General features: G+C 38.0%; 1 protein-coding gene across 5 annotated transcripts in view; it reads left to right on the forward strand.

The window, feature by feature from the left end:
- The window catches only part of SPECC1L (sperm antigen with calponin homology and coiled-coil domains 1 like), a 113328-nt gene that overhangs the window by 61211 nt on the left and 38560 nt on the right, over nucleotides 1-13557 (forward strand). For all 5 annotated transcript variants that reach the window (XM_038373029.2, XM_038373028.2, XM_038373032.2 and 2 more), the window contains 3 exons: nucleotides 1099-1189; nucleotides 5319-5402; nucleotides 7673-7829. In XM_038373029.2, coding sequence (XP_038228957.1) covers nucleotides 1099-1189; nucleotides 5319-5402; nucleotides 7673-7829 — 332 coding nt within the window. The remainder of the gene's footprint in view (nucleotides 1-1098; nucleotides 1190-5318; nucleotides 5403-7672; nucleotides 7830-13557) is intronic.

Raw genomic sequence — 13557 nt, forward strand, 5'->3', positions numbered from 1 at the left:
TAAAAATACGTAAATGCTTACAAAGAAAAATATTAGGAAACTAGTTGCTGTAGTTCCTCAACGATGGTATCCAGGAGGCTGTGCTTGAATGGAATGTGAGGTCTCCTGTTGACAATATATGGGACATACTATGAAAAAATTTTGTATGTACTTAACAGTGGAGTCCCATGTCACAAAAATCAACATTAAAGTGCAGCTCTACTCTGAAAGTGAGCTTAGACCTGGCATTTTGGAGTTCCACTGTTTTGTCAGTGAGTTTCCACAAGTGTAACTGGTTGGAATTTAGTAAATTCAGTTGAACAAGAAAAAATCCAGCTCAATTTTTGTCAAGTAGGCTCTGTAAAGAGCAGTGAGAACTTACTTGTATCACTAAAAAGATGTAACCCTGGATTCACACAGGCCAAAAATCTGTTAAAATTGTGCTAATTTTACATAGTTACCTTTCAGAATAGAACTGCAATTCAGAGGACCTTCATATGAAAAGTAATTAGATTGATATCATAATTAAATAGGTGTTAACCAAACCAAACTGTCATTCTGAATAAAAATCACTCTTTGATTTGATTTTTCAATTCCTTAGTACCTGTTATGTCAAACCTACTATCATTTGGTAAATGAGACCTTTGTGTGAATAATGTAAATGCATAGGCAGTAAGACTTAGGGCTTGTCTACACATAGAAGTTGCACCTGTTTAACTAAAGTTGCAATATTAAACCAGTGCAGTTGTGTGTGTGGACTCTTTCCACATTTTATACACACAGCTGCATTGGTTTTAATATTTCAATTTTAGTTAAACTGGTGCAATGTCTGTGTGTAGACCAGATCTCAGATGAAAAAGTAATATTTGCCGCCTTTATATATCTCACAGAAGCAAAAATGAGCATGAATTCTCTTTTCATGTTGCCTTATATCAACCTGAATATATTTATGCCACATTCTGACACTACGATAAGTGTACTGGTTCTTTTTGTTAAGCTGACTTTATACAGTTATTAACTCCTCAAACTCAAACTAGAGGTTACTTCTTTACAGTGCATTTTGATGGTTCCTCTTTATCTTCAAATTAAATGTTACTATATGATACCTTGCTGTTTCAGAGGCATTCTATAAGTGGACCAATATCAACCTCCAAACCTCTTACACCTTTGTCAGACAAAAGACCAAGCTATGCAGAAATCCCTGTTCAAGGTATGTGTTCTACTTCATTAGCTTTACTTCTTGTAAAACTTGTGCTACCATTGGCTTGTAATTGGTCTCTTTAATATATAGAGTAAAGTGGGTAGTGGTGCTTTCACTCATTTTTTCTCAGTAAGAAAAAATAAATAAATAAATAAATACTGAGTGTGACTTGGACCACAAAAACTAGGAATTTCAGAGAGAGGCTGAAACACACAACCTTGGTGCATTTCAATTTATATGTCTGTTATCAAAAAGATGCATGGAGAGAGACCATTTCTCATGAAATGTAAATTTTTTTCACTGCAGTTCAAGAATTGTTTTCCCAAAGCAAATAATTCCTGGTACTTTTCTGAATGTTGTAGCTGTTTGCACAATTAATCTGTCTTTGAAAATTGTTGCCAGAGCTTATTAAACATATTCCATATATAATCCCAGTTCAAAAGATTGAGGGGATCCTGAGCATCCAAATATTTTTCTTTACTTTCCCTTATAAAGACCCTTGAAAGGATTCAGTTTTTGTTTTATATGGATTGCAATAGCTACCTGTTTTGTTTCAAAGTGGTTTTAATTAAATATTGTTTACTTGAAACTACATTAATTATTCAGAACAGATTCATAAATGAAATCCTAAGAGTCATATTTCATTATGACTTTTTATTGTTAATTTGACCTTAAAAGAATATATAGCTTTTTCTACAAGTGCAACGTGTAACTAACGGCAAATTGACTTGTGTGGAATGAACGTTTACTGACACTGGCCAGTTTTACATGCAACTCTTCCAGATCTGACGTGTGACAGCAGATGGATGGCCTTTTTTATGAGCCACCTAGTTTCTGTTTCCTGAATGTGCAGCAAACAGCTTTTAGAAACTCTTCACTTATGCAGCTTGCACCTGCTATTAAGTTGTGATCATTCCTTTCATTTTCAATCTGATAACTTTTGCTTGTAATATATCAAATTCTAATGTTTCACTTTCAATAGCCTTGTCAATTACCATAAGTACAATTCATTTTTATAGACTAGTATCACACACAGGCTGGTACATTGGAATTGGTTACCTCAGCCATTCCCAGCAGGGTATTCCTCACCATAAACACTGGCTTCCTCCTGTCAAGTATTTGACACTCTATATAATTTATATTTAAATGAAATTTCCAGGTGTGTATCTTCCCTCATTAATTATCTCATGAATTATAGTTAAGGCAAAGATTTTTGTCATGGTTTTTATTAGTAAAAGTCATGGACATGTCATGGGCAATAAACAAAAATTCACGGAACCCTGTGACCTGTCTGTGATTTTTGCTGCTGCGGCTCCTTGGTTTTCGGTGGCTGGGAGTTGCTGGGAGTCCCCCTCCGCCCGCGGCATCTGGAAGCTGCATGGGGGCCTCCCTCTGCCCACGGCATCTGGAAGCTGCAAGGTGACCATATTTCCCAGATTGAAAATTGGACACTCCCAGCCACTCACCCAAGGCATCTCTTCCCACCCGCTCCTCGCAAGGCTGTCGCCCGTTGCTGGAATCCTGAGGAGGGCCCCCTCAGGAGTCTGTCACCAGAACCTTGCAGGGGGCCCATTGTCGCCTGTCACTGGAACCCTGCCAGTGCCCCTCTAGCTGCCACCTCCAGAGTCCCACAGCTCCTGGGACTGCAGCAGAGAATGTCAGGGAGGTCTCTGGAAGTCACAGATTCCATTACTTCCATGATCTCCGTGACATAAAAGTAGCCTTAGTTATAGTTTTCCAAACTTTTGGTCTCTGTTAGTGGAACACAGAGCTCCAATGTTCCCTTTTGTGTCTTTGGTGAATTACTAAAAAAAATTTTAAAAGGTTGTCTCTCTCATGTATGAATTCTGTAGAGTTCATGCTCATATGAATTTTTGACAGAGCCATCCCATGTCCTGCAATCAAGATATGCATGCCTTTAAAAGTGCCAAAATGTATTCAAGTCCAATGCAAAGCCCAGACCAGCATGGCACTCATGACATGAAGTCATGCTACTTTGTCCCAGAGGACTGTCCAAAGTCTTAAAAAGAGGACATTTGTATGTAATTACTGTATTACTGGCCATGGTTTCAAGATTAAAAATACAGGGTGCGCTATCACATGCAAATGAATTACATTTTCTTTGCTATGTTATCAATATTCAAGAAATGGTACTTTGACAGCAAGACAGAAAACTGAATTAAGTTAACAAGTGTTGATATCTCTATTTCCTAATCGTTCCCTGTTCTGGTAACTTTGTTTTGTCTGTCAAACTCTATTCACAATGTGCCCTTCCTGCAAGAATGAATTGTTTTCGTATGCAGGGTGTAGCTGTCTGATTTATGCCTGTTTGGGAGCTTTTTTGTAGATATTTTCTCAAGATAATCCCCATATGACTCCAAGCGGTATATTTCCTCTTTAATTATATCTATATATGCCAGACTTCTTTCTGTACTTTTGTTGACTGCATATTGGGGTTATGCACTCAGTAAAGTGGGGGGTTTACTTTTAGAATACTTCGATTTTTTTTTAAGTAAAATTGAAATGCTTTATCAAGTAAATGATTTAGCATCTTAAATTGTTGTAACAGAATACATGGGTAGACATAAACATTAGAAATGTGTACATTCTCAAAGTAATCTGAAAGGCTTGTTGCCTGCCAGGACCTGTGTTCAGAGTTGTTTCTCCTGCAAGAGTTAATAACCTTAATATATTAAGTGCTCAAAAAGGCAGCTGCATTCTTTACATTGTTTTATGCATTTAATATAATCAACTTATACCAGAGAGAGACAAAAATCTGAACACTAGGCATGGTAGGTAAGAAATCTGTTTACTTTTCAAATGTATATATTTGTATTTTTTACACCTATCTATGTTGCTCATATACCAATATATTCTGTTAATGAATTAGGTTCATTTATATATTTAAATCATTTCTGTTCATTTTTCTTCAAAAAGTTACTGACTCTTTGGATTTTATGTACTTATTAACAATGTATTGCTGTATAACTCATGAACCAGGTGTCTCTTGTGTGCTCATTATTTTAAAGAATTTGATTTAAAATTTATTTTTAATCTAAAAGTTGGATCAAAATGGGTCTTATGTTTATACAAAATCCATTTTATTGCTAGATTTATCTTTTTAAGAAATTAATTTTTCATTGACTGCCAGTGTGCAGAACTAATCTTTCATCATTTTAGCGTTTAAAGCAGTTTCTTACTATTGTACATGGGATGATAAAAGATTTTGTTACGACAACGATGGATTTGAACTCCATAGATAAGGGCCTACCAAATTCATAGTTCATTGTAGTCAATTTCATGGTCACAAGATGTTAATCGCAAATTTCATGATTTTAAATATTTAAATCTGAAATTTCACAGCATTGTAATTGCAGGGGTCCTGACCCAAAAAGGATTGAGAGGGTGTTTTTTTCCACAAAGTTATTGTAGGTGGGTTGTGATACTGCTACCCTTACTTCTGCACAGGTGCTGGTGGGTGCTGCTTTCAGAGCGGGGTGCCTGGCCAACAGCGACCGCCCTCTGGCCGCCCAGCTCTGAAAGCAGCCCCAAAGTAAGGGTGACCATACTGTGACCTCCCTAAAATAACCTTGCAAACCATCCCTTCCTCCTGCACAACCCCTTTTCGGGTCAGGACCCCCAGTTTGAGAAATGCTGGTCTCCCCCGGGAAATCTGTGTAGTATGGGGGAAAAGCGCACAAAAGACCAGATTTCACGGTTCATGACGCGTTTTTCATGGCCATGAATTTGGTAGGGACCTATCCATAGAGGATGACAGCAATCTACTTTAGTAGCACCTCCTACTGCCTGACTTAGCACACGCCAGAACTACTCCATGAGACAGAGTTTCTTGCCCAGCCTTCTGTTTACAAGCTTCATTATAGCAAATCATAGCAGCAGTCTATTAAGTGATGTTGTGGGGGGATGGTTAGGATGGCTCCATGGTGAACTTTATGGTAATGGACAAACCTTCGGCCTCTTTCTAGGTAGACATATAGTCAGTTATCTGACACAGTAAGCTAGATGAACCAATTCTATAATTCATAAATGACAATCACGGTCTCCACACTGATTGCATCCCTACAACTGAAATCTGCATTAGTGACTCATCTGGTTATTTTTTTTTTCCTCTGAGAAGAACATTTGTTGAGAACTTCCTCTACCAGCAGACCAGCCTCATTGCCAAGAGTACCTGCCATGGAAAGTGCCAAATCTATTTCAGGTAATAACATGTATCTAGTTGCCTGATCAAAGGAGGAACCCCCTGTTTTCAGTGCTGTAGTTACATGCCCAATCTACTGTTTTTAGAGAGAATTTCTGTATTCTGACTGATAGATTCTATAACCACTTAGCAGTTGATGTATGCAAGCACCACTTGCTTGTTTGGAATTGTTTATTTTTAAATGTCAGTCTAATCTTACATTTATACATGAAAAAAACATAAAAGCCCTTGATAAAGCATTCCGACCTATTAGATCAAACAGAACTGAGCAGCTTAACTCTGTGGAACAATTTCCTCCTATGGCATATTTTAATAGTTGTGTGTATACACTAGAACCAAGATTCATGCATGACTCATCTTCAGCCATCCAGGAAATGGGTATTGCTCTCTAACCTTTCTACTCAATGTTGCACAGAATTTTGACTTGCAAGGTATGCAGAAATGTTTGTTACAAGTTTTTAGTTTTTGCCTTTTGGATACAAGTTTTTTAAGTGATAAAACAATGGCAGTACACTCAGACTTCTGCCTTATCTAGTTAATTTAATAGACAGCAGTTTAATATGCTTTTCTTTATTCTTTTTCAGGTGTATATATAGGTCTTCTCCCATTGCAAAGAATTCCATCCAGCTTATTTGTTTTAAATATGAGACTGCTAGGTTTTGTGGTAGCATATTATCATACATTAATATATGAAATGGTTACTATAAAGCATTTAAACATACTCCTTTATATGTCACTATGCAAAATTTGTGCTAACCATATAGGGGAAGTGAATGTGTTCGTAATTAATCATTTTTAAAATTATGCTTCCAAAACTGAAAATATTTACATGGGCCACCAGTATCAGTGTCATTTAGTTTATATAGAAAGTCGAGTCCATGCTAATTTGAAGTAAAAAAACAAAAACAACAACAAAAACCAAACCCTAGATTAATAAAAACAAACCTAAGTACAATATAAAACCATGTACCTATTTCTAAATTCCAATGGATATTTTTAAACAAACCTTCCCATGCAATATGTGCAGCACATACGTTGCATCACTGAGAACCTGGGAGTGGTTCAGAATACAAACAAAAAGTGGGTCTGAATATGTTCTTTTTTCCATCCAAGTTGAGAGAGAGATGTATAAAAGCAAGTAAATACTATAAATGGTGAAAAGTAAATTGTATTTTTAAAGCTTTCAATTTTGTGATATAAGTAAGAAAATAATATTTTAAACAGGATTTTCAGATGTCTTTTATCGATATTTTGTAATTTTTATTTCAATGTCTTCCTAATTTACTGTGTAAGGTATTTATAAATTAACATAGTCCCTGATACCAATAGAAATTAAATCTCTCTGGAAGTATTTGGAGCACTTTGTATTTTTCTGTCTTGCACAGATGCAATCAGTAGCTTGTTTGCAGGTTTAGGAAGCAAAACTCAGCTTCCCTACTTTTATTTAACTAGAAAGTACTCTATATAGAAGAAGAACATGCTGCTACACAGCCATTCTGAGTTTTGATATACGTTCAGGATGTGGTGTTGGCACCAGCAGGTGAAACGCAAACTGTTTGCCCTGTGGTAAATCACTGTAGCTTCTTTCTGTGTAAAGTAACAGATCGTCTTGGTCACTTCATAATTAAAATTTTCATCAGGCAAACTTAATAGCAGTCCATACTGTTCCAGGGTGTTACATGGGTACTTTTCATTGTTAATAAGAATTTCCCTCTGACTACTGATAAGGCCAGCTGTCACAGCTAATAGGATTTCTTCTTCACATCATCTGACAACTTTCACTCAGGTGTCTGTTTTATTTTACTGAACTTTTAATATTTGACAGGTTTCAGAGTAGCAGCCGTGTTAATCTGTATTCTCAAAAAGAAAAGGAGTACTTGTGGCATCTTAGACACTAACAAGTACTCCTTTTCTTTTTAATATTTGAACAAATTATAAAAAAAAAAAAACCCCAAAATTCTAGCCTCATAACTACTTTTGCATGGACCGTAAGAAAATACAATAGTTTGGTTTTATGTAATGTCTCCGCTACTCAAGACATTCCAAGACTGTTAGAGAGATGGCATAAAATCATCCACTCAGCAAATTGCCCTTGCTTCAAGTAAAATTTAATCATACAAAACTTTGGTAAATTTAGCAATTTAGTCCTTTCCTAAAATTCTTCACTAAGGGTGAAATATCAAGAATTAAATTATATAGGCTTGTGTTTTTCTTGCTTAATGTGAGGTTATATATTGGTTTCTAGAGCTTTTGAATTTTCCCCCATTCAGTGTCTAGACGAAGTAGTGAAGAAATCAAACGGGACATTAGTGCACCTGACGGAGCATCTCCAGCCTCTCTCATGGCAATGGGAACCACCTCACCACAACTCTCTCTCTCCTCCTCTCCTACAGCATCTGTCACCCCTACAACACGAAATCGAATAAGGTACAACCCATTATTACGCAGTATGTTTTTAAACCAGTATTAATTTCAGAGCTGTGAAACACCATACTATGCAAGCATAGAATTTAGTCCAAGCATTAAACACCAACGTTTGACTGTTATCTTTGCAATAATGCTCTTCGGTAACCTCTGGAACTTCGCGTAGACTCTTTGTAGCGCCATAAGGCATGGTGTCTTGGGAAGACAGATCCCAGGCCACTTAAAGGCTTAAGGGTCGATATCAACACCTTAAAAACTCCATCAGGAAACCAACAGACAGCCAGGACAGATCTCTGAGCTTTGAAGTTATGTTTGTAGTGAGAAACTACATTTAACAAGTGACCTGCAGCATTCTGAACCAGCCTCAGTTTTGCATTAATTTAAGATTTGGCTCCATGTAGAGCGTGTGGCAAAGGTCATCCTACTGATGCTGATATTTTTATATTCACTTTTATAATGTCTTCTGTACAAGGACTCAAAATGTTTTTTAAATATCAAGTCTTACAACACACATGTGAGCTAAGTACATTTCACAGGTTGGGAAACTGGTCCACAAGTTAAATGACTTTCCCAAGATCACCTGACAGTAAAACTTCTCATCAATAAATAAATAAATAAATAAATAAATACATTATAACACTGAGAAATTGTTTGCAGCTCTGGACATTATCCAGAGCAATGATTTCACTGAGATTAGTTGATGCATACTTGAGCATAATGCCAGTTTGTCATTCATTGTGTGAAGTTCTATGCCTATGTACAGTTTGTCCATTTAATTTACAGGTAATTTACAAATAACACTAAAGAAACAACCGCTTATTGGCAATCCCACATTTCGATTTTGAGTAAGGGTAAAAATTTCACTCACGTTTCTACATGAATCTTAAACTCTGAAGATTTACACCTGCACTGTTTGCAGACCAAAGGTTGCAATGAAAGCATGCAATTATGAATAAGGTATAGATGGAGAATGGCCATCACAATAACACAACGTCGCTGCGTAAGTATGAAGTAGAATGCTAGGCCCTGTAGGAAGAAAACCTGCTGCTATTAGAGCAGTGGAGGGGAAGTATAATGAAAAATAATTGCCCCATGGGAATCCTCTTCAGAAGAAAACTACTGTTGGGGTTTTTAATATATTTTGTGTAGCTTGCAAAATTTTATTATAGGATGTAAAATAAGGATTTTAAGAAAATAAACCTTTGCAAATTTACACAATAAATGTGGACACACCCTGGGTTCCAACTTGAAACCATAAATCAGTTCTTTGATTTGGAATACAGTTGGCCTAAGATACTCATTTTAAGATTTATATCAATCACAATCCATTTCTCATTGTCTCCCTACAATTCATTTTCATTTGTTTCCTTCCACACTGTTTTCATAACAGTAAGAATTTGATATAAACCATGTGCCTTACTGGAATTTGGGAACAGGCTGTACAGTTCCCTCATGGCTACCCAGCATGCTTAACATGAAAATGAAAAGAGAATTTTGACTCAAGTTTCTTATATGTTGTCACAAATCTTATAGGGCGTTATCTCCATTCTTTTCTTAAATTATAGTGGCATTGCATAATCTTCATTCTAGTATGAAAACACAAACTCCAAATTAATTAACTTAACCAAGAAGGTGGGTTGCTAAAGCGTGTGCTGATGTGGAGATATCAAAAAATAGTTAATTCCTTAAGGCACCAGTCTAGCAGCATAGAGTCATAGAAATGTAGGGCTGGAAGAGACTTTCTGAGAAGTAAAGCCTAGCCCCCTGCTTGCACTGAGGCAGGACCAACTAAACCTAGACTGTCCCTGACAGGTGTTTGTTTAACCTGTTCTTAAAAACCTCCAATGATGGGTATTCCATAGTCTCCCTTGGAAACCTATTCTAGAGTTTAACTACCCTGCTAGTTAGGTTTTTCCTAATATCTAACCTAAATCTCCTTTGCTGCAGATTTAAGTCCCATTACTACTTATCCCACCTCCATTGGATACGGAGAACAATTGGTCACAGTCCTCTTTATAACAGCCCTCAACATATTTGAAGATTGTTAGCAGGTCTCCACTGCTTTTCTCAAGACTAAACATGCTCAATGGTTTAACCATACCTTATAGGTCAGGTTTTCTGTTCCTTTTACATTTTTGTTGCTCTCCTCTGGACTCCATCAATATGTCCACATCTTTCCTAAAGTCTGGTGCCCAGAACTGGACATAGTACTCTGGCTGAGGCCTCATCAGTGCAGAATAGGATGAGACAGTTACCTCCTGTCTCTTATACACAACATTTCTGTTAATATACCCCAGAATGATATTGGCCTTTTTCACAACTGCATCACATTGTTGCCTCAGATTCAATTTGTGATCCACTATAACCCCTGGTACTACCAACTAACCAGTTATTCTCCATTTTGTAATTGGGCATTTGATTTTTTCCTTCCTTAGTGAAGTACTTTGCCCTTGTCTTTATTGAATTTCATCTTGTTGATTTCAGACCAGTTCTCCAATTGGTCAAGGTTGTTTTGATTCTAATCCTGTCCTCTAAAGTGCTTGCAACCCCTCCCAGCTTGGTGTCGCATGCAAGTTTTATAAGCATACTCTCCACTTTTATTCAAGTCACTAATGAAAATATTGAGTAGTACCAGACCCAGAACTGACTTCTGCGAGACTCCACTAGATGCGTCCTCCCAGTTTGACACTGAACCACTGATAACTGCACTTTGAGTATGGTCTTTCAGCCAGTTGTGTAACCATTTTACAGTAATTCAGCAAGACCACTTTTCCTTAGCTTGCCTATCAAGTTAAATATGACCCAGTATTGGTGTCTGATTCTGTTTGTCTTTTAGTTCTAAAATAAATAATGTATATAAGAAAGTTGATTTCTTTAGTGTAACTCTTCATGAGATTGGCATTTATGTCTAAATATACTTATTTATTTTCTTGTTTAGCATAAGTAGCTAACACATTTCAAGGCACTATTCACTTTTCAAGGGGCCACTTCACCTTGAATGGTCCCTTGAAATGTGTTAACTACTTGTGCTAACCAATCTGTTCCACCTTGTATTTAGCTGTGACACTGAGTACCTTTCCCAAACCTGAAGAAGAGCTCTGTGTAAGCTTGAAAGATTGTCTCTCTCACCAACAGAAGCTGGTCCAATAAAAGATGTATCTCACCCATCTTGTCTCTGTAATGCCAATGTGTGGCATTTGAGTTGCCTGATTCTGAACAACTTTACAATTTTGCATTAGGACTTGATATTACAATGACTATTCTAAGAAACTCTGATTTTCTTAAATATTTAATTTGACATTGGAGCATAATCTTGCTTCTTCTGAAGCCAGAGTTCATTGAACTATTACATGGCATGTGGAATTAAATTAGATAGTCAAGTCATGTAGAATAGTCATTTGTACTGAGGTATTAGTGCATGAAATTCTGTGAAATTCAGATTTCAGGATTTTTTTTTTCCCCCCAGCAAGGCTTGTGAAATTGATACATTTCAGCTGCTTGTCTACCCTTGTCTACTGTAGCACTTCGGTGTAGATACTACCTACACCAATGGGAGGAATTCTCCCATCACAGTTATTAATCCACCTTCCTGAGACACAGAAGCTGGGTCGATGAAAGAATTTGTCCTTCTGCCTCATGCTGTCTACACCAGGGATTAAGTCAGTGTAGCTACTTTTCTCAGGGATGTGGATTCTTCACACCACCTGAGAGATGTAGCTGTACTGATGTAAAATTCAAGTGTAAACCAGGTCTATGTCTGCAGGAGTTCCACTGGAACATTATTTTCTGCTGGGGTTGAAATGGCTGGTCCTAAAGAACACAGAGCCAAGGATTAAATAATTAGTATGCACTAGCTGTGTTTGGATGGCAGGTGTCTGGAAGGGGTAATTTTTTTGTAGTATTGACATGGGGATCTGAGAATCTTACTTAAATATGCATAGAATTATTTAAAAATAATCCTCCTTTACCATGCACAGAGTACTAGCTAGCCATAGCGTTATTTTTCTTCTAAATAGAGAACGTTAGGATTAACAGCAAAATCCTTTTTGAAATATCCCTACTTCTGCTCATTAAGCTACTTAGAATGCATAACACCTCATAGAATCGTAGAAGGTTAGGGTTGGAAGAGAACTCAGGAGGTCATCTAGTCCAACACCCTGCTCAAAGCAGGACCAACCCCAACTAAAGCATCCCAGCCAGGGCTTTATCAAGCCAGGTCTTAAAAACCTCCAGGGATGGAGATTCCACCACCTCCCTAGGTAACCCATTACAGTGCTTCAGCACCCTCCTAGTGAAATAGTTTTTCCTAATATCTAACCTAGACCTCCCCCACTACAACTTGAGAGCATTACACCTTGTTCTGTCATCTGCCACCACTGAGAACAGCCTATCTCTTTGGAACCCCCCTGCAGGTAGTTGAAGGCTGCTATCAAATCCCCCCCCATGATTCTCTTCTGCAGACTAAACAAGTCCAGTTCCCTCAGCCTCTCCTCATAAATCATGTGCTCCAGCCCCCAGTGTTTTTTTGTTGCCCTCCGCTGGACTCTCCACATCCTTTCTGTAGTGGGGGCCCCAAAACTGGACACAATACTCCAGGTGTGGCCTCACCAGTGCCGAATAGAGGAAAATAATCACTTCCCTTGATCTGCTGGCAGTGCTCCTACTAATGCAGCCTGATATGCCATTAGCCTTCTTGATAACAAGGGCACACTATTGACTCATATCCAGCTTCTCGTACGCTGTAATCCCCAGGTCCTTTTCTGCAGAACTGCCACTTAGCCAGTCGGTCCCCAGCCTGTAGCAGTGCATGGGATTCTTCCTCCCTAAGTGCAGGACTCTGCACTTGTCCTTGTTGAACCTCATCAGATTTCTTTTGGTCCAGTCCTCCAATTTGTCTAGGTCATTCTGGACCCTATCCTTACCCTCCAGCATATCTACCTCTTTCCCCTATGCTGAAGAAAACCGGCCCCAGGACAGACTCCGCTTGATACCGGCTGCCAACAAGACATCAAGCCGTTGACCACTACCCGTTGAGCCTGACAATCTTGCCAGCTTTCTATCCACTTTATAGTCCATTCATCCAATCCATACTTGCTGGCAAGAATACTGTGGGAGACCATATCAAAAGCTTTGCTAAAGTCAAGATATATCACATCCACCGCTTTCCCCATATCCACAGAGCCACTTATCTCATCATAGAAGGCAATCAGGTTGGTCAGGGATGACTTGCCCTGGGTGAATCCATGCTGACTGTTCCTGATCACCTTCCTCTCCTCCAAGTGCTTCAAATGGATTCCTTGAGGACCTGCTCCATGATTTTTCTACCTAGCCCTTTTAGTTGTATAAGAAACCCTTTATTACAGAAAGACTTGCTGCAAATACAGAAATGTAAATTTCAGTAACACTATTAATGTAGCAGTTTTTATTTTGAGCATTGTGATTTTTAGTCTAATAAAACTGATATTTATAATTCAAAATTGTCATGAAAACATACCAGCCCAGGAACAGTTTTCCCTCCTGACCTTTATCATAGGGAAAAAATGAATACCCCCCCCCCACAAAAAAAAACCAAAACCCCTCCCTCTCCCTGGGTGAGTGGGCAAACTCAGTTTTTCAAGGCTTTCAGTATCCTTGTTTGTCTTATTCCTAAATATACCGAAAATTATGCATTACTTATGGATATTTAGGGGCCTATATCTATAATAGCACTTAGTGGGAATTGGACACCATT

This window comes from Dermochelys coriacea, chromosome 15 (genome assembly GCF_009764565.3).
Source record: "Dermochelys coriacea isolate rDerCor1 chromosome 15, rDerCor1.pri.v4, whole genome shotgun sequence".
Taxonomy (NCBI): domain Eukaryota; kingdom Metazoa; phylum Chordata; order Testudines; family Dermochelyidae; genus Dermochelys; species Dermochelys coriacea.